The 23,421-nt window shown below is 46.8% G+C and overlaps 1 protein-coding gene across 1 annotated transcript; it reads right to left on the bottom strand.

The window, feature by feature from the left end:
- Nucleotides 1-4,440: 4,440 nt before the first annotated feature.
- PWP1 (PWP1 homolog, endonuclein) lies at nucleotides 4,441-21,827 on the bottom strand. The gene is made up of 15 exons (XM_075275085.1): nucleotides 21,706-21,827; nucleotides 20,110-20,168; nucleotides 18,987-19,162; nucleotides 16,768-16,853; nucleotides 16,183-16,279; nucleotides 15,725-15,835; nucleotides 13,736-13,866; nucleotides 12,463-12,536; nucleotides 12,203-12,299; nucleotides 10,646-10,707; nucleotides 7,555-7,666; nucleotides 7,334-7,424; nucleotides 6,055-6,176; nucleotides 5,463-5,568; nucleotides 4,441-4,800 (listed from the first exon to the last, which is right to left on the bottom strand). The coding sequence occupies exons 1-15, from the start codon at nucleotides 21,769-21,771 to the stop codon at nucleotides 4,685-4,687; spliced, it is 1,506 nt and encodes a 501-aa protein (XP_075131186.1). The 5' UTR covers nucleotides 21,772-21,827; the 3' UTR covers nucleotides 4,441-4,684.
- Nucleotides 21,828-23,421: the final 1,594 nt, after the last annotated feature.

Raw genomic sequence — 23,421 nt, 5'->3', positions numbered from 1 at the left:
GTATTATGTCCAGTATAGGCAAGTAAATAGGGCCTGTAACGGCCAATTTAAAAATAAAAAAAAACGCAGCGGTAACGGCTGTCACCGGGCCCCCTAATGGCCTGGGCCCTGTGGCAGCTGCCTCCGCTGCCTCTATGGTAGTTACGCCCCCTGCTCCAGGGTCTGGATGGCGAACCCCCCAAAATTTCAGTTTGTCGAAAATTTGTAAACAAACCCAGCTTGTTATGAGCCATTAGCTCATTGTCTAGCAAGGTCAACTCTCCTATCAGTATCCATAAATTTCCAGGAGGAATAACAGAGGAACGGTACAATGCCAAGTCCTAAGAAGAAGCAGCAGGCTGGACAAGTAAGCCGGTCAGGATAGCTGACACAGCAGGAGAAGCCATTACACATGTACTGAGGATTTTATGAAGGTTCTTAACGTGGAAAGTTGTAAATTTTTGCTCAAAAGCGGCAATTTCCTCTTTAGCTTAATCTATCGTCAGGCGTCCATTGTGGGGAAGTAACAGGTCGGTGTCTCACAAGGGGAACGAATTGTAGATTCCAATTAGGGAGATTTTCCGCCGCGGCGTTCCTCTGATTGCAGTTTTGTGTATAGTCGCCGTTTCCAAATGTTACGGCGCCATCTGCGGCTTCATTTACAACTTTGCAGTTTTCATTTAATTCATTAGATCTGAGGCTGAAATGAACGGATGTTGTCAAATCTGCGGGAAAAAAAAACTCCAATTATCGAGTTTTCTGGCGTATCGTAAATCACTACTGCGGATACTGTACAGCGCATACGGATTGGGCGAAGGATACCAGACATCTAGATTTACATAAACAATGGGGCGTAGTTATCAGTAGATGTCCGATACTTTGTTGTCTTCTTGTGCGCTACATTTCATGGTGCATGGCACCATCATTGTGTTCACTGCCATGGTCAATATTCGCAGATTTTAGGTCCCACCACAATGAAGCAACACACAAGTTTTCATTTCTCTGCATAACATTCATGATAGAGGTGGCCCAAAGGGTCAGCAAAGACGAATGTGTTGTCTCTGTGAGGTTTTTGTATTGTGGCTCTGCATTCTGGCCTGCCCATGGGTCTACTAACAAATCCATGGCGCCATTGTGTGTCTACAAACCAGGTGATGGCTTAATCGTAGGTCTGGTAAACAGGCCGTGACCCGATTGTGGGTCTACTAACTAGGCTGTGGCCCGATTTTGTGTCTACTAACCAAGCCATGGCCTGATTGCGAGTCTACTAACCAGGCCGTGGCAACCAGTCTGTGGCACAATCTTGTGTCTTCTAACCAGGTTGTGGCCCGATCATAGGTCTACTTACTAGGCCGACACCCAATCGTGAGTCTATTAACCAGGCCGTAGCCCAATCATGGATCTACTAACCAAGCCATGGCCCCCATCGTGGGTGTACTAACCAGGCCGTGGCCCGATTGTGGGTCTACTAGCCAGGCCGTGGCATGATCTTGTGTCTACTAACCAAGCCGTGGCCCGGTTGTGGGTCTACTAACCATGCAGTGGCAACCAGGCTGTGGCACAATCTTGTGTCTAGTAACCAGGCCGTGGCCCGATCGTGGGTCTACTAACTAGGTTGAGACCCGATCCTGAGTCTATTAACCAGGCCGTGGCCCAATCCTGGGTCTACTAACCATGCAGTGGCAACCAGTCTGTGGCACAATCTTGTGTCTACTAACCCGACCGTGGCCCAATCGTGGGTCTAATAACCAGGCCGTGGCCCGACCATAGGTCTACTAACCTGAACTTTAGAGGGTTTTCCTGATTTATGATGCTCGAAGTTTGGATTAGCAGATGCAGAGCTGAATATACAGAATCAGAGGTACGCCCAATTAGTGTCCCAGGGGCCATTACACCAGGCCACGTGTTGATCCTTCTGTTGACCAACCTGTATGGCCTAAACCTGCTACCTTGTCTCCAGACTTATCTCCCATTGGACACATCAGGGATGTCATTGGTAGTCAATGGCAAAAAGAGCCACAAGTGGCCAATCTTGATGATTTACGTACTCGAGTGCACTCGGCGTGGTACAACGTTCTCCAGTAACGGCGTCACAGATGGCTTTCCACGTTGTGTAGGTGCTGAGATTTCTATACGTGATATATAATCGAGATATTTAGAATATTTTGTTTAAATTTTTGCCTCATTTGCATCTCATTACCATATCAATACATCCTGGAAGGTCCAGAACTCCAAGACTTTTTCCTTCTTGGTGTCGCACAAAGTTTCCAGACAACTTCCCATTAGCATTTCCACTCAAACTCTAAAAACTTCAAGCCATATATAAAATCTTCCCAATAAACCCCCCGGGCCCCATAAAAGAGTCTGCTTGTGTGTCAGCGAAACGTCTTCTAAATGCATCCCGACCCTTGGACCTCATTAGCATGATCACCATCAGCCACTTTTAATAAATAATTCCCCCTCTCCGAATCGCAGGGTTAACAGCGCAACAAAGACTCCGGCACACAAAAGCTGAAAAAGCATAAAACACTCCGCGCATTAGGAGGCCGATGTAATATTTATGCGCAAAATTTCCCTGCAGAATTAATAGGACTTCCATTAATTATTATAATTACGGAGTGCGGAAGAGCCCAGACTAAATTAGTATTTAGCCAAAGTTATAGTTCTATTAATAATTCAGTCGCCGTTCAGTTGGATTGTGTTCCATGGCGGTGGTGTATTGTTTGTTACAGCGTATATGGTGAAATATATACTGCTTCTCAATGGCAGGAAGTCTATGGAGTAGTGCCCTCCTGTGGACAGTGCTGATAGGAAGTCTATGGAGTAGCACCCTCCTGTGGACAGTGGTGACAGGAAGTCTATGGAGTAGCGCCCACCTGTGGACAGCGGTGGCAGGAAGTCTATGGAGTAGCGCCCTCCTGTGGACAGTGCTGATAGGAAGTCTATGGAGTAGCGCCCTCCTGTGGACAGTGGTGACAGGAAGTCTATGGAGTAGCGCCCACCTGTGGACAGTGGTGGCAGGAAGTCTATGGAGTAGCACCCTCCTGTGGACAGCGGTGGCAGGAAGTCTATGGAGTAGCGCCCTCCTGTGGACAGCGGTGGCAGGAAGTCTATGGAGTAGCACCCTCCTGTGGACAGCGGTAGCAGGAAATGTCATACAGCACCAAAATCTGTATGTTTAGTGTTACTAGACAGCCTTTTTGCTTCACATCACATCCATACACCGAAATCTATTCAGCTTTAAAAAGCAGGAAATAGAAGTCTATGGAGTGGGAAAGGAGGAAGAGGAGGAGGATGGTTCCTGGTGGCAGAGACATCAATCAGGGGTGTTAACTAGCAAAGACCAGGCCCCATAGCAAACTTTAGACTGCAGTTTCCAATCCTCCCCCCCCCCCCCCAACCACACTGTGTAGTGCACTCCTTTATTGGCCCTCCACACACTTTACTGACACTCATACAGTATAATGCCCCATTTACTGGCCACTACATGGTAAAACCTGTTCCTTACTGGCCCTCCTCCCCTGGAATTTTATAACGCACATTAATTTTGTTCTGTAGAGAGATAAGCCATTGTGTTATTGAAAGGACAAGCATGCTCAGCCGAAACAAGTGTACATGTGTATAGAGGCGGGGGGGGGGGGGGGGGGGGGGAGTTAGAAGGCCGTGTGTAAGATGTATGGCCACCTTAAAGGGGTTGTCCCATCTGAAGGATCCTATCTATACTGGTAGATTATGTAAATTGAAACTTTTTTCTAAATATATTGCTTTAGAAATTCTGCTTTGTTTGCCTGCTATGTGACCTTATTCCCTCATTGTTTACACTGTGTTGCTATAACCATGGAACTGGGAGATAGGACAAGTGACACACTTACTCCGTGCTGGCAGGACAATCCGTTCAGATAATTGAAGTTTGCTGATAAAGCCAGTCTGTTATCTCTCTATGTAAAAACACAGATAACATGGAGTCCGTTCTGTACCAGATTATCTGACCTGCAGAAGTGTTGTTTGTCCCGTTAAGGGGGAGGGAGAGAAATACAGGAAGTGAGAAGCAGACATTACATACAGATGGGACAACCCCTTTAAGTGCTCATTTACACCAGAAATTCGTGTATCAAGTCGTGTGGCCGATTCTTTCTAAGGCGGATAAACCGAGTGTCCATGCCAAGGATGGGGGGCGGATTTCACTTGGATGAGGTAGAATGGCTGATTGGTTGTTACAGGCCTATTAGGCTAGATTAACGAGGCCTAATTTATCAAAACAGACCCTGTCGCCCATAGCAGCCAATCATAATGAAAGCTGTGCAGTGATTGGTTGCAGTCAGTAACAGAGGACCACAAAACACCCAGCACCATGTCCACGTGTTAAGGACACGCCCGACCATATACAACAGCTAGGTCACGCTATAAACAGTGAAAAATGGCGCAAAAAAATAGATTTAAAAAATTTTTTTTTTTTCTATAAACATTTTGGCCAATCTGACAGCTCCGCATGGCTCCTTTAAGTACGATCCGCGCACACGCGAGTTCTTATTGCACAGGTCATGGTCCAAAATGGAGATCTCAGGCCTGCGCCGTGACTCACAAAGCCGTATTAAGCCGTCCATAGAAGATTAAAAGTCACCGGGCGGCCATGTTCAGCTAATCCCATTTTGGAACGTTGATGTTGACAGGTCAGGGACCCCGATCTTTAAAAACTGGGAGGATCCTACGATTCCATGGACTCCGAAGAAGGCGCTTCGCTGCTCCCGGCTGCGCTGGTGGAGGCAGAGCTGGATATATTGGTCACCATTAGCCGCTCTCTATTGCCAAAAGTTTCTTTAACTGGAGGGGTTAAAAGAATACGTCAGTGAGGAGTTATGTCCCCTACGTACCTATCATATCAAGACCACCTTGGCAGAGAACATGACGCAAGCTCGTTTAGTGATTGTACTCCAGAGCTGCACTCACAATTCTGCTAGTGGTAGTTCTAAATATTCAGTATGATTGTCTCCAGAAGGATTCCTAGAGGACTGTATAGTGTCGAGTGGATTTCACCAGAGCAGAACTCTCCAAGGAATGCTGGGAGAGTTCTGCTCTGAAGCCAGAAGAATGGTATATACAGCTCTGAACTCTAATACAGATGGTAACATTTATGGTAGCCCCTGGACCCAGACACCCCCTTTAAGCGCACGTTCATGTTTATTCATGGGATAGGGGATAAGTTGCAGATTGGTGGTGTCCCCCGCTGAGCAGGAGAACAGGGGAGTATAGTCTGCACTGGGTGGGCTTGCACCATTCATTTCAATGGGAGCGCCAGAGATGGGCAAAGACTATATTTTGGCTATTTCCATGGACCGACCCGACCACTGCTCTACTCAGAAGGGACTGAACTCTTTTTTTGCTCTGATAAGTGAAGGTCTGAGCACTCGGACCTCCACAATCTGCAAGTTCACCCCCTTGTTAAAGGGATTCTGCAAGACTCTCAAACATGGCTGCTTACTCACCCGCCGCGATCGTGCTGAAGTCCCAAACTCTCAGTCCTTCCTTCTGTCCCCCGAATGCGTACACAAATGGCAGGTCAGGGCAGCAGGCGGTGCAGAACATTATGCCCTGAGCAAGGGGGAAAAGTGAAAGTGATGAATGCAAAAAAACACTAAGTAACGTATACAAATACTATATCACCACATGTTACCCTCTACACACAAAATAAGAGGTGCAACCGTAGGGACCCCAACCAATTACGAGAAGGGGCCTGTAAATCAAGTACTGGTGGACATTATAGTGCCACCTTGTGGAGGTCGGTAGCCTGTGCACCAGCTGTGTGTGCCCCTCCATTTATTGGGCTGCCCCCCTTTCTATTGGTGCTGGGATCCATCACGGAGGCTGTGGGGCTATCCTTGCACAGGGCTCATTTCGGTTAATGGTACGTAGTGGACTGCAAGTGACCTTGTAAAATTTCCAATTTTTGCAGTGGCTTTCGAAAGGGTCCAATTAAAGGGGCAGTACACTTAAAAGGGGGAATTCATGGCCTAGCCTTATGGGGATCCCAGACACAGGAAGGAAGGGGGTCACGGCTCAGTAATAAGGGGGCCTCACCATTTTCATATCCCGGGAATGGACGAGACTTGGTTTGTCCAATAAGACGTCCCAGATCTTGACGTGTTTGTCAGCGGAGGAGGTTACGAGGCAGCCCTTCACCTGACTGCTCAGCTCCAGACCTGAAGGACACAAAATCACAAGGAAACTTGTCAATAAGTAACAGATCACTGGAGGGCCAAACCGTGGGCTCCCCAGAAGAAAAGGGCCCTAAAGCCTCCCTGCACTAGCAGCACATTCACTTCCAGGGGCTTCCACGACAGCAAACAATGGCAGTCCTGTTGACGTGAAGTTTCCCATTATCAACACTTATCCCCTATCCAGATCATAGGTGTGATCATGAAATTTGGGGTCCCCCAAGTCCACTTTGTGAATACAGAGGTGGTGGCCACTAGGGTTGAGCGATCGGGATAGAACGGATCCCGATTGGTGAGCGAGCAAATTTCACGATCGCAATTGGCTGGAAAATGATCGGAAATCGATCCTGAAATCTCAAGATCGGCTCAACCCCAGTGGCCACGTGTGACCAACCTTCCGTCTTCTACTATGGGATTGTCATGTGGTCTGTTTGCGGGTCAGGGAAGAAGCTGAGCTGCAATACCAAACACAGCCACTATACAGTGTACGGCGCTGTTAGTGAAGAGGCCGCAGTGCTCAGCCAAATCCTGCGGTCTCTTCAAATTATCAGAGGGGGTCAGAGGTAACAATCGGCTCCCTGGGTCTCTACACCCCCCTCTGCCCTGGCCAGGGGAGCTAAATTATTGTTTCCAATCACATGACACTGTCAGAACCCCCTTCCCATCCAAGACATTCCACCAGAACAGATAATAAGTGAATAAATACTCCTCGGACAATCCCTTTAAGTAATACATTACTTAAATTATTTTTTCCAGTTCTCAACAGTGCCACCCTTGACCAGAGACCATGTCTGGTATTGCAATCTAATTGCTTTCACTTGAATTGGGGCTTCCTGACCACTTCCTAGAATTCTTAGATCTGTGTTGTTCCTCTGTTACTCCTCCGGGAACAGTATAAATAATTTGACAACTGTGTGCTACGAGTTGGGACGGGAGGTAGGTGTCCGGACATAGTTGACAATACTACTATTTAGGGACACACCCCTTTGGCAAAAGAAATGGTAACGCCCAGTTGTTAATTCAGTCATATATATTTAGGAGGAATAACAGAGGAACGACGCAATGTCGCATTATCATTATCTACTAGAACAGTGGGGCGAGAGATGGCAGATCGTGACCGCTCCTCTATGGGAGCGACTTACCAGACACTTCACCATTGTGAGCCTTCAGTGTGAACAGCGGCTTGTCCGAGCGGGCGTCTAAGCAGTATACGAAGCCGTCCTCTGTGCTGGCCTGGAGCAGATACGGGGGAAGCGATATATTAGCAAACTGATAATTGATCGTTACATTAGAGCACCATCTACAGAGGAAACAAACATGTCCCCAGTTTTAAAGTCCCGCATCACCCCCTCCAAATACTCACTAAAAAGTTCCTGGGTGAAAAATGATTCCATGTGACTCTCTCGACCTGTCCGCTAAATCTCCACGTTCTGTGGTTTTCCTGGGGACTCCTGCAGTCGTATAATATTACAGACCTACAAAGAACACAACAAAGTAGAGTTAAGGGGATATTGTCACTCCGTAGGGAGAGACCACCATATACGTGTGTGGAGATTTATTAAGCCTTTAGCACTCCACTTCGCAAAGGACCATGGGAAGAATATGCAAATCTGTCTTCCATGATGTAATTAGGAAGTCAGCTGCTGCCTCATTGTTGCAAACCAATAGAGGGCGCTCACTGGAATGTGCAAGTCTGTCTTCCCTGATGTAGTTAGGAAGACAGAACTCCAGTGAAATAACCCAATAAAGGCTGCTCCCTTTCGCGTCATGCCCGACCTTCCAAGAGGCCTTTGTTTTGCAATGACACTGGGATTATTACCAGGTATAGTCTTTATTGGGTTATTTCACTGGAGTTATGTATTCCTAACTACATCAGGGAAGACAGGCTTGCACATTCCAGTGAGCGCCCTCTATTGGTTTGCAGCACTGAGGCACCTGACTTCCTAATTACATCATGGAAGACAGATTTGCATATTCTTCCCACAACAAAGTAGTAAGACATTCTGACAGCCTAAATCCACAGTGAGCAAGTTATCTGCAGCACCTCCGCAGGAGGCAAGTGGTATTACATGATTCCCTGATTGTGTTATAAACGGAGGTGCTGCATCTTAGGGTTAGAAGGGTAGTCCGGGACTGTGAGATTGAGCTCCACTTCCTCTTCTCAGGCCATGTTGCACCTCAGTCCCATTAAAATGAATGGGGCTGAGCTGCAACACCAAGCACAGCCACTATATGTTTTTAATCCCTTATGTTATGGAGCCATCTTATGGTCATATATGGGAAACGATCGCATGTCTATGTCCTGCTTCCTCTGTACTGCTGTTTCCATGTTACTTTTTGGGTATATTCTCATTCTACAGAATAGATATGATGCAGAAATTCCTAATTTTTTAGTTTTACCTTGAAGCTTCTGCATAGATTTCTGCAGATCTCACCGAGATAGCTGTAGAAATATCTGCAACGATTCTGCCGAATGAGAACAAACAGCAGTGCAGAGGAATCAGGACCGCAGTCACTATCCTTACGCAACCATACGATGGCTTTGTAACATCAGGGGATAAAAACCAAAGTACTCTGACGGCAAAGCAAACTCATCCCAGAGCTGCAAATCCTCCAAGACTTGGGCTTCAGCTACAAGTGTGTCTGAGCACCAGGCATCAAAAGATAATTGACTAGAAGTGCGTACGCGCAACGCATCCCAGATACGCCGCCTCCGAAAACCCCGCGCCGGGGGACCGCACACAACGTGATTTATTACAGCGCTCATCAAAAAATAAAATTCTCATCCCGCCAAGGGCTCAGCCACATTAGATAAATGTTCTAAAAGCACCGCCGCATGCCCATCTGCTGCCGAGCTCAACGGCGTCCCCGACGGACCGCCGCTCACATTATCGATGCACTCTGTGACAAAAAGTCAGATGATGAAACCGCATTTAAGGTTCGCGCAGCACGACAGATGGCCGGCACTATATCCGCAACGTTTTGCTAGACTGATGGCCGTTTTGCCTTTGGTGATTATTGACAAGGTTGTCGTTGCGATGCCAAAAGATGGAAACTTGGACGACTTGTCAGAATAGATTGTACTCATCGTCCTCTTCTCAGAACCTGTCAGCAGAATTTACCCCAACGAATGCAACCTAAACAAGGATCTTAGTACAAACTACAATTCCCAGCATGCATACCTGCTCTTCTGTTGTATGAATTCCTATAGAAGGGAGTAGAGCATGCTGGGAGATGTAGTTTCTGAAGGCTGCTGATCCCTGTATTAAAATCAATGGGAGAGCCACATAACTCGTGCAAATGAAGCATTAAAGGGGTTGACTTCCCTAATGGTTGATGATTAGTGAGCGGGGGGCCGGCCAACCCCTGAGTCACTCCGCCCCCCCTGGAAGGAGGGGCCAGGGTAATCTCAGGTGAAGTGGAGTGCTGCTACGGATCAAGTGATGAGGCACGTTAATATAATCTCCAAGGACAACCCCTTTAAAGAGGACCTTCCATGTGGGCGGTATATACCGCTAGAAAGCAAGTACGCGCCCGGGTGCCAGAGATTAGTTTCGGCACTGAAATCCCTCTATTGTTAGAGGAGCGGAACCTTACAGCCTTCTGTCATCGCCCCACCCTGAAATACAAGGCTATGGAAGAATACCGTCATGGGAGCGTTCTTCACAGTCCAGCAATTTTATATACTGCATAATACATAGGTATACAACACTACCACTGACTAATGGACATAGATTTCAGGTTGCAAATGGTGTTCAGCTGAGGCCTCTTCAGTGAACACCAAGCACAGCGCCATATGTTGTAAGTGGTTGTACTTGGTATCGCAACTCTGTCCATTAACTTGAGTGGGACTGAGCTATAATCAGGCCATGTCATCAATGAATGTGACATTGCATGCGGAGCTCAGGGAACTTGCTGCTGTTTTACTTTTGGTCCTCCTGATCTCCTGGATGACCCATCTGTCGGGCCCCCACGGACAGATGATAAATGTCTGTAATGGGACACACCCCGTAAAGGAGATGTCCATGCTCCACAATCCCTTTCTATAAGAAGGTTACAGTGTCACCCCACTTGGACCTCTCCTCACCCGCTATAATCCAAGGTGTTCATTTTCCTTGCAGCACCACCACAGGAGAAACTAAGTATTACACATTCTCCATCTATTGCATGAGGCTGCTGGGTCCTCCAGTGCAAGAGACTCTCTTTGCAGCCCTAAACTGATCCTCAAGACCAACCCTTTAAAAAACACTCTTCAGCCGATCTCTCTCTATCTGGGAAAGCGGAGTGACAACCAATAATGCAATAATAGAGGTTGTCACTACATTTGTGAATGTCAGATGTGCCTCGTTTTTATTCTGTAACTATGAAAGATTTGCTAGTCAAGAATCTAGAAAGTTGGGTGGCGTTCGTCCAGTCTGTACGGCCATCTTAACGTTGGACAAAGATGTACTCACTTGTCATATGATCCAGATATAAGAGTCTGCGGCTCGAAGGGGTGGAACTGCAAAGTCTGGACCTGGAGGGGAAAAGCAAATTCTATAAAATAAATTGTAGCCAGCAAATACAGAATTCTGCCTTGTGCGACTCCTCTGTAATTCCTCCAGGAAAAGTTGGAATAAATGGTCAACACAGTCTGAGATAGCGAGCACTCCGATAAGTGTATAGGAACAGATCAGACAAAGTGAAAGGTGAAAGCGGTCAATGTCATCAATATTTTCAGGAGGAATTACAGAGGGACGTCACAATCCATAGTTCTAATGAAAGAAGTGATATTTTTATGAAGATTGGAATCATTTACTAAAACGGATGTGTCAGGAGAGGATGTGGGTCCTTGTAACATTTTAAAGAACTGTATTATTATCAATTCTCTATTAAATTATTACTGGAAATAGACAACTGTGATCGAACCCCTAAAGCCAGACAATGAGGCGCTAAAAGGGAGATCCCAGCCCCGCAGGCAGATAGGTTAGGGTCACTGAAATCCTACAGTGTTTTTCTGCTGCCTTTGTTGCCAAGATCAATATTTCTGTCAATATGCAAATGGCTCTTTGGAGTAACAAGGGTGGCATTGCTCATTTGCATATTGACATGGGGAATACATTGCCTGATTCAGGAGACCCGAATCTATCTATCTGCAGGGCTGGGGTGATATGCTGGTTCTGGTGACAGTAACCTATCTATCTGCAGGGCTGGGGTGATATGCTGGTTCTGGTGACAGTAACCTATCTATCTGCAGGGCTGGGGTGATATGCTGGTTCTGGTGACAGTAACCTATCTATCTGCAGGGCTGGGGTGATATGCTGGTTCTGGTGACAGTAACCTATCTATCTGCAGGGCTGGGGTGATATGCTGGTTCTGGTGACAGTAACCTATCTATCTGCAGGGCTGGGGTGATATGCTGGTTCTGGTGACAGTAACCTATCTATCAGCAGGGCTGGGGTGATATGCTGGTTCTGGTGACACTAACCTATCTATCTGCAGGGCTGGGGTGATATGCTGGTTCTGGTGACACTAACCTATCTATCTGCAGGGCTGGGTGATATGCTGGGTCTGGTGACACTAACCTATCTATCTGTAAAGCTGGGGTGATATGCTGGTTCTGGTGACACTAACCTATTTATCTGCAGTGCTGGGGTGATATGCTGGGTCTGGTGACACTAACCTATCTATCTGTAAAGCTGGGGTGATATGCTGGTTCTGGTGACACTAACCTATCTATCTGCAGGGATGGGGTGATAGATATACTGGGGTCTGGTGACACTAACCTATCTGCAGGGCTGGGGTAATATGCTGGGTTTGGTCATACAGTCCCTTTAAGAAGAGATCTAGTGCAAATAGCCTCACCTATGTAGTGTGACCCCGCACAGGGTCCCCCCCTCCTATTACTACTAGCCCCAACATCTTAGGAGTGGGTAGGAGATGGACTGCAGCAAATAAGCAGTGGCTGTAGATAAAGGGTTAAGCTAATGTGAACTTACACCATAAACACATTACAGAAGAGCGTGCATTACCTTGTCTGTGTGCATTGTAAGGCGGGCAGCCGGTTTACCCACGGACATATCCCACAGTAGTACTGTATTATCTGCCGAGGCGCTGGCCAGGACATTTCTGTCAAGAAAAAGAAAATCGGAAGAATACGAGAATTTATTCATCATTAAAGAGGTTTTCCAGTATTAGAAAATACAGGATTTTTCCATGTGTGATTTTTTTTTTTTATGGAATCTGTGACGGAGGTTTCTATAGGTGAATATAAAGCAAAGACGCTACTTACCGGATTTGTTTATTCCATGACAGATCTAGGACTGCGTCGGTGTGGCTCTCCTGAGCTTCCTGGGATGAAGCGCCCTGATTGAAAAAAACATTAACATAAAAGCTGACTTAGGCTATGTTCACAAAGGGAAATTTGGTGCTGAATTTGAGGCGGAATCTGCTATGAATTCCACCTGAAACCAGCCAATATATTACACATCTTATCCGCACCCCCCGGAGAGGTCTGAGACCACTGAGGTCATAGTTTGCCCAGCTACACATGTAATACATAATGCATATACAAACAGATGGCGATCACTACCGGGCCCTGATTCAGGACAAGGCCTTCACCTCATCATGAATCAGGCGAATCCTATAACATGTCATAGACCCTCAAGAGTGACCACGTCATATGTCGGTCTTGTTCAATCCGCCCCTATGTGTTTTAATCACTATCTGTGCCTCATTAGACAAGGGGGTGTGGCTTACAATGCTACAAAATGCTTCCAAAATTATGGCAGCCAGCAGATGGTGTAAAGTTAGACAATAATATAACATGTTCTAAATTTTGAGGCACTGAAAAATTTGGCAAATCTTTAAACCCCCGGGTCTAGGTTCACGTAGTGTATACGTTACACCGGATTAGTACATCTACATTAATAGGCGATGTTGCTTAGAGGACTCGAAAACCGCCGTAGCGTCCGCGGTGTGACACACATTCATTTGGGCCTAATCTGGAGCGTAATGCCGCTGCACTGTACCGGCATCCAGTCGCAGCTAGCCGTTTGTTGGACTGGATTCTGCGTCAAAATCCGGTCCAAAAAATCCTGTGTGAACTTACCCTTATTCTCCACAGTGGGAAAGAGTCAAAGGCCTAGATAGTCAAGAAGCCTGGGACTCAATTTTTGAGCTCCCCAAGGAAGTGGTGACAGCTCCTGGGAAGAAGGGTGTGACCTACTCAGGTCTAGAACCAGGGCCTCATGGAAGTGTGTGATATATATCCGCACTAAATACTTTCTAGAACCCCCAAATTTCACTCCTCTATCGGAAAATAGTGCCACGCACGTACATTTGTAAACGTGCATAGAACCCTGTTGCGTAAAACCGTCCTCCGCCACCAGCCCAGCAACACATTTGTCTTCAATCTGTTTCCCATCACGTGCAGTAACCACATTGGTATTTACTAGCAATTCTGCTTTCCCTTTCCATTAAGCCTGAGATGAAACTGGTCCTCAATGGGTCATATTGGGGAAGGGGGGGGGGGGGGGGTTCGGGCACCCCCTTTACTTAATTACCTTCTCTCCTTTCTTTTTCTTCTTTTTCATTTCTTTGTTTCCCAGGGAAAAAACGGGTTCTAAGCAGTCAACCACATCGAGGTCCCAGACGTCAATCACGGGGGTCATGTTACCGACAGCTACGTAGTTTCCTGGCGAAACGCAAATCGACACGACAAAGATCGTGAGACACTTTTAGGCGGCCCAGAACACCACAAAATGTAACAGCCACCAGTCTATAGCTAGTCTACGCATTCGGAATCTGATAATCCAGAAAATTTGATAATCTGGCACTTCAATCCTGCAGATTAGAGGCTCATCACTAGGAAATAGCTCAGATTAGCGAAAGGTGTGTGTGTATGTGTGACCGCCTAATCATCTGGCACCTATTAGGTCCAATCGATGCAGGATTAGAGGGGTATTTAGGACTTACATATTGACAACCTATTATAGGTTATCAATATATGTATGGCGGGGAACACAGGTCAGTTGTTTGAAAAGGCCGAGGTGCTTCTCTTTTCCAATAACGTCATGCTCTTCAGTCACTAGAGATGAGCGAGGAATATTCGATTGAATACCTCAACGCCATCGGTATGCGTGTAAGCGGCCGAACACCAAGAGGTTAAGCGCATTGAATATTTGGTGTTCGGCCGCTTACACGCACACCTATGGCGGCGAGGTATTCGATCGAATACTACTCGCTCATCTCTATCGGTCACATGGTACAGCAGTCGTTCAGTCCTATTCAAGTGAATGGGATGGAGCTGAAAAAGCGAGCACAGCCCCTACGATATGTACAGAACTGCACTTGATATTCAGTATTCAGTGGGTGTTCAACAAACGTTGCAACCCATTTCACCACCTAATTACTCACCTGCTCTGGCGTTGCCCACCGCGGCGGTCCTGCTGCTCCCGGAGTCTTGTTCTGGCGGAAGCCTCGCCAAACGTGACCGATGAGACCAAATAGTGGGCTAAGGACTTCTACGAGTGATGTCTCAGTTCCTTTCCGTAGGTCGCCGATTGGCCTCAGCGGTCCCGAGTGGCGACGACTTCCATCAGGACAAGCCCGGATCGCGGTGACCAACAACGGAGATGAATATGGATTTGGTTTTTTTTTTTTCCACCTTTCCGACCTCCGTGTAAAATAACTATACGCCTTGCCCTGTCCAGTCACACAATATATACCCGGCAACACATAACTATTATTTACGCCGCATCGAAAACAAAAAAAAATTAAAAGTTATGATTCCCGGAACGAAAAGGGAGAAAAGCTGCAGCGTCCTTAAGGGGTTAAGAGTCCATTCCCTGCGGTTCCCATGACGTCCGTCGTTCCCCTCAGTGATCTGCACTAATCACATCGGCGAGCTTTTCATTAAACTTCACATAAGCATCCATTATTGCTGGAATTATTTGATGTTGTTAAGTAGCAGCAGCGTGACGGCCCCCCCGGTGTGAACGAGCCCTGAAGACATTATAACCGCCATGTGAGACTGATCAATAACACGCACCCCAGGACAGCGCCGAGAAGCGGCCAACTCCGATTCAATAAGAGCTTCACAGACGTGAGGGGAGACATAAAAGTTTTACGGCAAATAACGAACGCTGACTGGCTACGGCGTCTCTCCTATGGGGGCTTATTATACCGTTATAAGAACGATTATAATGTAGTATACAGATTGATGGCTGGAAGACTGCTACGACGCAACTGTATTTTATTCGGATCTGATCTCGGGAAAGTTGGGTGATCATCACGGGACATAGCTTTCTCAGAATACTGAACGACAAATCAATAGACAAAGAGGACACATGGTTATCAGAAACTCTGGCAAAAACCAGCCTGTGTGCAACATGACAGCCATTGATTTAAAGGGGTTGTACAGGGTTACAGCAACATGGCTACTTACTAACAAACGCAGCACTATTCCGCTCACAGGTTTTATGCGGTATGGCTGCTTAGACGCAGACGGACGTCACCGGGCACTAGTCATGGACGACCTAATCATAACTCACCTGTAGACTCTTCAGGACTTGGGTCAAAGTTCAGCCACTCGGTGCAGAGAGGGTACGCCGGCAAGATAATGTCGTGATGTACGTAGAAGGAATCCTCCTCGTGGTTATAAACTGGTGACAGATAACAGAATGCTCACATAGGATATATATTCACCTTTAGTGCACCAGATACCATTGCCCCAAGCACTAGATATAAGGTGGCACATGGACGGCATCACCTGGCAGTCTAAATAGTGCCCTGGTACTAGTCAGGTGGCTTGGATGCCCTTTCTGTACATATAACACTTGCTTCCAAGCCGATGGATGTCAGTGCACTCATTCTATTACACCAAACGTCTCACATCACATCATGACAAATGAACAGAGTGCCATCTAGTGGCCACAAATACACGTATGCATTGTAATCATGAAATATCCGATTCTTAAAGCCGCAGAATGACACAGGATCACTCACTCACCATGGATTTCAAGGTTACAGTGATCCTTCTCTGCCCTCCCACATACCAGAAGGTTGTCGGTGGGTTTAATAATGAAGTCCTCAGTCTCATACTGCTCCTAGAAGGCAACAAGAGGAGGGGGTTTGGTTATACCGGCAGTAGCTTTATGTGGAGGCACAGTGTTGAGGTCAGGTGCTGAAATCCAACCAATTTTTTTTTTTATGTAGGGATCACAATGTACATTTTTTTTTATCCTATCCGTATGTCTTTGTAGAATGGGATGAAATCCACGCAAACATGGGGAGAACATACAAACTCCTTGCAGATGCTGTTCCTGGCGGGATTCGAACCCAGGACTCCAGCATTGCAAGGCTGCAGTGCTAACCACTGAGCCACCGTGTTGCCGATGCAAGTACTCTATGACGGCTTCCTGCTGCCGATTACGCCCAGCAGGGTCCTGGTGCGATCTCTCCCTCCGATTAAAAACAATGAGAATGAGCAGAACCTGCCGCGGATTTGGGGGACGGATCAAATTCCTTCATGTGAACTCTTATCACAGGACGGTCACATGACCTATTCCTGCACCCCTGAAGTAAATATACGTACCGTGTCTTTTAGAGTGACATAAGCATCAGTCTCGTTGCTGGCGTATACTGCGAGGCCGGCAAGAGTGTCTCCAAGGTTCAGCACATCTTTAGGGAAAAAAAATTTAAAAAAACACATTAATCACAATATATATTTTTGGGCATTTTGTTTTTTTACGTAGCCAAAAAACTAAAGTAAATGTCATCCTGCGACAGCAAGGCAGAAAATGGCACAGAAGAGAAGGAATAAATATATCTATCTATAAGAATGTAAAGGTTGCAGGATGGCGCACATACAAAGCTGGCCCTTCCAATATATCTATCATAAATGCACAATGCAGATATAGCACCCACAAACCTACCATGCATGAGAGGATGGATGCATCTCAACTGCACACAGATAAAACTTATACAAGGCGCAGTCACATGATGAGGCACACAGCACCAGAGAACAGCTACATGGACATACCCCACACTACAAGATCAGGCGGCTGCCCGGCATCTCCATTCGTGTGGTGATCTAATACTCTGGGTGTAACCTTGCGGCTGTTCGCCTCATTATGTGACAGCGCCTTGTACAGGTTTTATCTGTGTGCATTTCAGATGTACCCTCCTCATGTTTGGTAGGTTCGTGATCAGCATTGTGCACCTATCATATATTGCATGTGTGGTATTCAGTAAGTGTGGGCTTTTATTTTTTTCTTAATACACTCTTCTTGATTGGTGCCTTATACAGACTAGGTCGTCAGTCAGATTCTCACCAATCTACCTCCGCTAGGTTCTCACTAGTGTCACCTAAGTCCGTGCAGGAATTTTTCCTATATTGAATTTTAAAGGAGACTCCGGCACAGCCTTATGTGGTTAGGTGATTATTCACACTCAAGAGAAACAAATCTCCTGTGACTAGATTCGCCATTCAGGACCCTTGAAAAGCTGGGTGACCATCTTTATGTGAACTGCAGATGTTTCTGCTGTTCTTCTACTTCCTGACATCTACACAGACTTGATGGGACGGACACTGCGGCTCCAGAGATTAAGACCTTTTGTATTTCTGCTCCTGACCATGTATCAAAGAAGAATCAATTCTTTCTAATCAATTCCGAAAAATTGTCTTGTCTGTTGAGCTGACGTGGCACAAGTGAATTGATTCAAGCGCCACGTCCAATCTGCTTTACTGCACTAATGTGATTCATCTGCTGGAGCGGGTCACATGTCACTAGAGAAGGGCGATCTAATTTGATCCGGCCCGGTTTTGACCCCAGAGCATAACAGTAGAGGCCCATGGGAGGTAAAAATACTCGCCCAGTTTTGGGCCTCTTAGTGGTACACTGTGATGTCATGTGCCCACAGACAACACTGGTCCACAGCGGTCGCACCAAGCGTCATGACGTCATCGAGGAGACAAAAAGAGAACGTTTCGGACGTTGCAGATGCACAGCTGAGACCTAACCTATGAGCACACCATAGTCAGCCTTCTAAAGGTGGGAATACAGACTAAGGCTGAGGCTCCATGGGCAGAAGACGCCACGATTTGCCCACGACAGAAACGGCGCGGGAAAAATCGCAGCGTTTCACAGTAACTGCAAAGCGAATGGGATTCATGCGAATCCCATGCCCACTTTGCGTTTAAAACCGTATCACAAACATGATGCGATTTCCGAAACCGACACAGTTTTGGAAATCGCAGCATGTCCTTTATATCTACGGAAACGCCGGCGGCTTTCCTGTAGATATAATGGAAAGAGAAAGTCTGCAGAGGAAAACTCCGTGAACTTTCTGTTTAAAGTGCTGCATATCACCCCGTAGGGCCTTTGCCTATGTTATCTGTTCCGCTTTCACTGACCTATATGGACCCTACGGTCATATGTATGGGGTCTATAGTATATTGTCCCTAAAGGGGAAATATTTGGGCAGGCCATGGATCGCTGCCGCTCAGATCAGGTCTAGAGATGAGCGAGTACTGTTGGGATCAGCCGATCCGAACAGCACGCTCGCATAGAAATGAATGGACGTAGCCGGCACGCGGGGGGTTAAGCGGCTGGCCGCTGTCAAAGCGAAAGTACCAGGTGCATCCATTCATTTCTATGGAGCGTGCTGTTCGGATCGGCTGATCCTACCAGTACTCGCTCATCTCTAATCAGGTCTATGGGACTCAAGTACAATGTTCGACTAGCTCTGCAGAACGGAATATAGTGGGGGGGGGGGGGGGGGGCAGCAATATGGCGTCCAGAGATCTTGTACCTGTTTTTCCTTCTTCATCATAATTGTCCAAGTCGTACTCTGCGAGATCATCGTCCTTCAGCTTAGCTATGTTCTCCTCTTCACCCTCAGCTGGTTCAGCGGAGTCTTCCTCAGTTTTCTCAGCATTGTCCATCCCATCCTCTCCTTCTTCCTCTTCATTGTCCTCAAGCGCATCCCTGAAAAATAAGAAAATATAGGTACTGAGCAACCATAAAAACTAAGGCCAAGTATAAAGAAAAACTCACTGGACTCTATGACCTATGGAAATTTGGCCTAGTGCTGTCAGGTTCATTGGTCACATGGCTAGTCAGCTCCTCAGCCCCATTCAAGTGAATGAGGCTACGCTGCAATCCCGAGCACAGCCGCTACGCAATGTACGGCACCGTATTGGTATTCAGTGAAAAGGCCACAGTGGTCACCTGAACGCTGCAGGTCCACGGTGTCAGACCGCCACTGATCAGATACTGATGACCTATCCTAAAAAGAAAGGCATCAAAATGTAAGTCTGCAAAATCCCCTTTAAACAAAAAGACATGCAGATGTACCCTTAAAGGGGATCTCTAACCGTTCATATTGATGACCGTGCCCTTAAAAATTGGTGGGGGTTTGACACCCAGGACCCTACTGATCAGCTGTTTGGAATATTTGTACAATATGCCGTAGCCATGCAGCTCAGCGTCCATTCACTTGAAAGGAATAGGCCATCGACCTATGGACAACCCCTTTAAATCCTCTTATGTGAAAGCTGGGTGACAATCGATATACAGTTGTTACAGCTTGGCGTATCTGTCAGGTTATATACTGATATCTCCCAAGCCTGCTCCATAACCAGTGACACTCCAGTCATAGCAGCCATTTTATTGTAACCCAGCATTGCTAGATCCAAGAGTATGTAAAGGAGATTCTCATCTTATAAAGGGAGGGTATCACTTTATGATCGGTGACAGTCCAACCACTGCGACCTCTCCTGATCCTGGGGAAGACGAGGCGGCAGCACTACCTTAGCACAGCGCAGGGGCTCAGAACCAAAACCGCAGCCCCTTCATTCTCAGTAGACCCAAGTTGATCCCACAGTTCGGACCCCTATCATCATAAAGCGATGCCCTGCCCCCCCATTACTTACTCAAGCTGCTCCTTGGCCTCAGTTATAAGTTTGTTTAACTCTTCCGGGTTCAGTTGAACCTAAAAAGTGACAAAATTCATGAAAATCACCAATCACATCACATTGCCATAAACACAGAAGACAGAGAGGGGCCTTGAATCTAATAATCCAGAGTCTGATATTCTAGAAAAAGGGTTCCAGCCCACAACATCTAAGGGCCGGGCTGTATGACAACATGTGACGGCGTTTATCCCATCGCAATGTGTAATATTAGTCTATGGGGTCACTGACATCTCACGTACACCTATAGGATCATATGAAAAAAAAAATTATATTTAATGCAAATGTTATTTCTCTTCACAGTGTTCTACAGAAATTGCACACAAGTCTATACTTTATTTGTTTTTCTAAGCGCGTGTTCACATGCTTGAAACAGAAGACAAATGTGACATAGACTTTTCCACCTCAAATCCTCTCCCATTCCCATCCTGGCTGTGACTCTGATGAAGGCGTCTATCCATCGGGTTGTTTCGCATCGCCTACGTTTTTTTTTTTTTTTTTTTAGCATAAGCTCTGTCTCCCATTGAAAGCAATAGGAAGCAGATTCAGGGCAGAATTTGGAGCGGATTTTGAGGCGGAATCCATAGATGTAGTTGTAGAACAGCTGGAGATGACAGCACTGGGTGCAGATGACTTGTATACTATATACTATACTATATATACACTACACATCACACAGATGACCTGTATACTATATACTATACTATATATACAATCCACATCACACAGATGACCTGTATACTATACTATATATACACTACACATCACACAGATGACTTGTATACTATACTATATATACACTCCACATCACACAGATGACCTGTATACTATACTATATATACTCCACATCACACAGATGACTTGTATACTATACACTATATACACACTACACAGATACTATATACTATACATACTCCACATCACACAGATGACCTGTATACTATACTATATATACTCCACATCACACAGATGACTTGTATACTATACACTATATACACACTACACAGATACTATATACTATACATACTCCACATCACACAGATGACCTGTATACTATACTATATACACTACACATCACACAGATGAACTGTATACTATACTATATACACTACACATCACACAGATGAACTGTATACTATATACTATACTATATACACTCCACATCACACAGATGACCTGTATACTATATACACTACACATCACACAGATGACCTATATACTATACTATATACACTCCACATCACACAGATGACCTGTATACTATACTATATACACTCCACATCACACAGATGACCTGTATACTATATACACTACACATCACACAGATGAACTATATACTATACTATATATACACTACACATCACACAGATGAACTGTATACTATATACTATACTATATACACTCCACATCACACAGATGACCTGTATACTATATACACTAAACATCACACAGATGACCTATATACTATACTATATACACTCCACATCACACAGATGACTTGTATACTATATACTATATACACTCCACATCACACAGTCACCACAACCATCCTCCTACCTTATCGGGGACTTCCTTAGAGATCCCTCGCTGGACCCAGGAAACGCAGGTAATCTGACAACTCATAGTGCACACCGGAGCGATCGCAGCAGCGATTTCAGTCAATGGCAGCCTCCGTTCGGCCCACGTGGGTTCCTGTTTGATTCTACTTCCGGTCACATGACGTCTTTCGCCTGCTGCCTTATGTTTTTTGCCTGAAGAAGCAGACGCCATCTTTAGTTTGGGAAAACCCCATGACAGGATTACCCAGCATGCCTTGCTCGGTTTTCTCGACCAGTGCTGAGGGAGTTTGTGAATAGACACGCCCCCTGCTCGCCTATATAAGCGGCTTGTGGCAGCTTGTGGGGCGCCATTTAATGTAGAAGCGGGGTTGGTCTTAGCTCATACAGTGCAGATACAAGGGGGGGGGGGGGGTTGTCATTTTCATATCGCCCAACTTTTGAAGAGCAGAAAGAGGGACAGAATGTATTTAGCTCCGCCCACTTTTATGTTGACTCCGCCCATTCTCATTCTTTTTTTTTTTTCATGCGCTCCCACACAGTATAATCCTCCTACAGTCACCCGTACATTATATGTCCCCCCTCCATCTCTGTCCCCAATTTCATATCCCCTCAGTTTCATGTCCCCCCCGTCTCTGCCCCAGTGTCATGTCGTTCTCCCCCCCTTCATCTGCCCCCGGGTTCATGGCCCCCCTACATTATGTTCCATCTTAATGTTTAACACAAACACCTTCCATCGCTCCCCCGCCGCTCTCTCCCTCATACACATAGTTGCAGGCGCGATGTGACGTCATCAAATCGCGGCTACAAATGCCGGAGCGCAGCGTTAAAGCCATACCTCCCAACCGTCCCGATTTCTGCGGGACAGTCCCGATTTGGGTGACATGTCCCGCGGTCCCGGTTGGAGGGAGGTATGTCCCGATTTCAACTCAGATCTGCGTCCAGAGGACGCAGATCTGAGTTGAACACATATGCGGCTGAAGCAAGGAGCTGACACAGGTCAGCTCCTCGCTTCGCCGCTGCCCGCCTCTCTCCCTGACACATGCGGCTGAAGCTGCTTGCGTGCTCGCTTCGCCGCTGCGTCTCTCTCTCGCTGACACATGCGGCTGAAGCGAGGAGCTGACCTGTGTCAGCTCCTCGCTTCGCTGCTGCCGCCGGCTCCTGGACTTGTAGACGCGATGTACAAGCCAGGAGCCGGCGTCAGCGGCGAAGCAAGGAGCTGACACAGGTCAGCTCCTCGCTTCAGCCGCATGTGTCAGCGAGAGAGAGACGCAGCGGCGAAGCGAGCACGCGAGCAGCTTCAGCCGCATGTGTCAGGGAGAGAGGCGGGCAGCGGCGAAGCGAGGAGCTGACCTGTGTCAGCTCCTTCCTTCAGCCGCATGTGTCAGCGAGAGAGGCGGGCAGAGAGCGGCGAGGGAGCGAAGGAGAAGGTAAGTTTAATGTGGAGGTGGAACGTGAATCTGGGGGCAGATGAAGGAGAGGACGGCATGACACTGGGGGCAGAGATGGAGAGGACATGAATCTGGGGGCAGAGATGTGGGGACATGAATCTGGGGGCAGATATGGAGGGACATGAATCTGGGGGCAGAGATGGGGGACATGAATCTGGGGGCAGAGATGGAGTGGACATGAAACTGGGGGCAGAGATGTGGGGACATGAATCTGGGGGCAGAGATGGAGGGACATGAATCTGGGGGCAGAGATGGAGTGGACATGA

The sequence above is a fragment of the Leptodactylus fuscus genome, chromosome 5 (genome assembly GCF_031893055.1).
Source record: "Leptodactylus fuscus isolate aLepFus1 chromosome 5, aLepFus1.hap2, whole genome shotgun sequence".
NCBI lineage: Eukaryota > Metazoa > Chordata > Amphibia > Anura > Leptodactylidae > Leptodactylus > Leptodactylus fuscus.
Note: the sequence above shows the minus strand (reverse complement) of the source record. Positions and strands in the feature narration are given on the sequence as shown.

Excerpts from the sequence above, each read along its gene's own strand:
- PWP1 (XM_075275085.1), bottom strand. The coding sequence starts at position 21,771 with ATGAGTTGTCAGATTACCTGCGTTTCCTGGGTCCAGCGAGGGATCTCT. Across the intron at positions 15,836-16,182 it reads CTGTAACCTTGAAATCCATG|TTTATAACCACGAGGAGGAT; the intron begins GTGAGTGAGTGA and ends ATCTGTCACCAG. Across the intron at positions 7,425-7,554 it reads TTTCACCCAGGAACTTTTTA|GCCAGCACAGAGGACGGCTT; the intron begins GTGAGTATTTGG and ends TATCTGCTCCAG.